Genomic DNA, 2,973 nt, shown 5'->3' on the forward strand with positions numbered 1-2,973 from the left:
GTGCAGTGGTGTGATCTTGGCTCACTGCAACCTCCGCCTCCTGGGTTCAAGCAATTCTCCTGCCTCAGCCTCCAGAGTAGCTGGGATTACAGGCATCCACCACCATGCCTGGTTAATTTTTGTATTTTTTTAGTAGAGATGGGGTTTCACCATGTTGGCCAGGCTGGTCTCGAACTCCTGACCTTGTGATCTGCTCATCTCAGCCTCCCAAAGTGCTGGGATTACGGGCATGAGCCACCGTGCCTGGCCCAGATTAGATTCTTCACTTGCTCTCTTGTTAAGGCTGTATTCAAAATTTCCTTTGCCGTAAGTTAGTTTACTTCGTATGTTAATAGCAAGAAACTAATAAAACTAGGCTAATCTTGTGTTACAGATGAGAAAAATTAGACTCTAAGATATTAATTTTTCCTAGTTCCCACAACCTAGCTAGATGGGGAGCCTGACTGTGAACTCTTGGGTTGCAGTTCTTTTAACATTTCAGTACTGGTTTTTAAAAGAATAAACAGCTCACCATTTGAGATTGGGTATTAATGCATGATACCCAGAGGTATTTGGGTGGGTGAGCTCTCCCTTTATAGCCCTTTCTCCTTCTGGACCAGTGACCTAACTTCTTTGGTGTTAGACTCTCAACAGTAAATATTTGCAGAATGCACCCCAACTTGGACATATATTTATTTATATATTACATACCTAATTTACTAAAAATTGTATATAATATTAGTAGAGCTTAATTTTGTTCACATATTTAAGGAAAATACTTTCTAGAGAATGTCCTGAGCCACAGTACACAAAGGGCTAATAAACTTCGATCCCAAAGAGAGGGGTCCGCACCATCTAGTGAACCAGTGTGAAACTGCACTCTCAGGCCAAACGGGTTTCCAGGTTATTTTGTAGAATAGGCTTAGCCAAATTCCCAGTTCCTGATCCTGAATGTTGGAGCCTAATTCCCTTATCCCTGTCTTCTTTCATCTCCTTTTCCTTTGCTTTCCTTTCCTTTCTTTCCTTTTTTTTTTTTTTTTTTGATGGAATCAAATACGAATTCAATCTGTTGCCTAGGCTGGAGTGCAGTGGTGTGATCTTGGCTCATTGCAACCTCCACCTCCCGGGTTCAAGCAATTCTGCTGCCTCATCCTCTCAAGTAGCTTGGATTACGGTGCCACCATGCCTGGCTAATTTTTGTATTTTTATAAATTTTTTGTATTTTTCATCATGTTGGCCAGGTTGGTCTCGAACTCCAGGCCTAAAGTGACCTGTGCACATCGGCCTCCCAAAGTGTCATCTCCTTTTTCTTTGTCAAGCATATCTCTTAGCCACTGTATTGCCATTGTCATTCTATCCCCCTGGCATTACATTCATACATATTAAATAGGCTAGAAAAATGTCATAAGGTCCAGATACTTTTTATATCTACTTACGCATGAGGAAAAAAGTGCTGGTATGAAATTCAAAAATAGGAATTGTCAGTTTAGCTATCACAAAGTGTATATTTATTTGTCTGCTGGCTTATTTTTCAGTTTTCTCCACTACAGTACATGAGAGCATGAGACAGATCTGTATCTCAAATGCCTAGAGCAGGGCCTGGCGCATACATGACAAGCATACAATAAAACGTTGAATCAATGGATTAATTGGTTATTTAAGATGGAGTAAGTCATAATGTCTAATAACAATCACTTGAAATGCAGAACTGCTAAATAGCATGCACAAAGTCAAAAATGGTTTTTGTTTTCTCTAAGCACATTTAAATTTTGCAAATGTTTCAATAATCAACATAAATTACAATTATAAATAGTAATAAGAAATAAATGTTACAACTAATTCATTAGCTTGGTCTTACAGCCCTATATGTGCTCTTTTATAAAAACCACAAAGATGACAAAGGTCTTAAAGAGTTGTGTAATCACTCACTCTCTATCAGGCTGAAAGACAGCTGATATCATCTGTCTGCTGCATAGTGGGGGTAAGAAGGTGCACTTACAGTCCCTGGGCACAGTCTTAGCCTTACCCCTCATTCTCATCTATATTGTGAAGATAAGGATGCTAAAATCAGCAATCTAATAACAATCACTTCAAATGCAGAACTGCTAAATAGCATGCAAAAAGTCAAGAAAATATCAATGCTCAGGAAAACTCAGTGATGATAATAGCAGGGTAAGGTTAAGTAGACTTACAATGACAGATGGTTGTTAAAGGCATTATGATGATAAGTAAACAGATACACGAACCTAACAGCCAGCCATTGTCGATCCACAAAGAGATGAACTTTGTCGATTCTGACGTTATTGGCATAGTGTAGTCGCTTTGGCAAATCAGGAGTCAAATAGGGTTTGAAGTGCTGATCGGATTTTCGACACTGAAAAGCAAGTAAGTATTACTTTATGATACATAAGATATGCAAATTAATTTTAAAAGTTCATCTTCTACATCAATTTATGAAGCACCTTTTAAAAGTAAGGGGATTTCAGCTTGGCTAATACAATAGGAATATTAAACCTATTATCAATGTAGTCAGATTCGCTGGTTGTTAGTTTTATCGTTGCAATGATAATCAGGTTGCAATTAGAAATTTGATTTAACACAGGAGGCAGAGGTTGCAGTGAGCCAAGATCACGCCATTGCATTCCAGCCTGGGCCATAGAGTGAGACTCTCTCAAAAAAATAAAAATTCTGATTTACAGTATGAGTTAATGTTTTCAGTTGTTATTCCTGGTGGGGGTGTGTGTGTGTGTATAACCATATATTATATATGATACATAACCGTATATATTATATATAACTATATATATATAATGTATTATATATAACTATATAGCATATATATCACATATCATATATACATATCACCATATATAAGATATAATATATGACTATATATTGTAAAATATATTATATATGATATATGGTTATACATTATATATTTCATGTATAATGTATAATATATAACTATATATCATATATAATGTATTATAACTA

At 36.5% G+C, this 2,973-nt stretch overlaps 1 protein-coding gene across 1 annotated transcript in view; it reads right to left on the bottom strand.

Annotated features, from left to right (window-relative positions):
* The window catches only part of ENPP3 (ectonucleotide pyrophosphatase/phosphodiesterase 3), a 101,652-nt gene that overhangs the window by 35,533 nt on the left and 63,146 nt on the right, over positions 1-2,973 (bottom strand). Inside the window, exon 16 of the mRNA XM_011962160.1 lies at positions 2,226-2,353. Within this exon, the coding sequence (XP_011817550.1) occupies positions 2,226-2,353 (128 nt within the window). The remainder of the gene's footprint in view (positions 1-2,225; positions 2,354-2,973) is intronic.

Source organism: Colobus angolensis, unplaced genomic scaffold (genome assembly GCF_000951035.1).
Source record: "Colobus angolensis palliatus isolate OR3802 unplaced genomic scaffold, Cang.pa_1.0 Scaffold58, whole genome shotgun sequence".
Lineage (NCBI taxonomy): Eukaryota > Metazoa > Chordata > Mammalia > Primates > Cercopithecidae > Colobus > Colobus angolensis.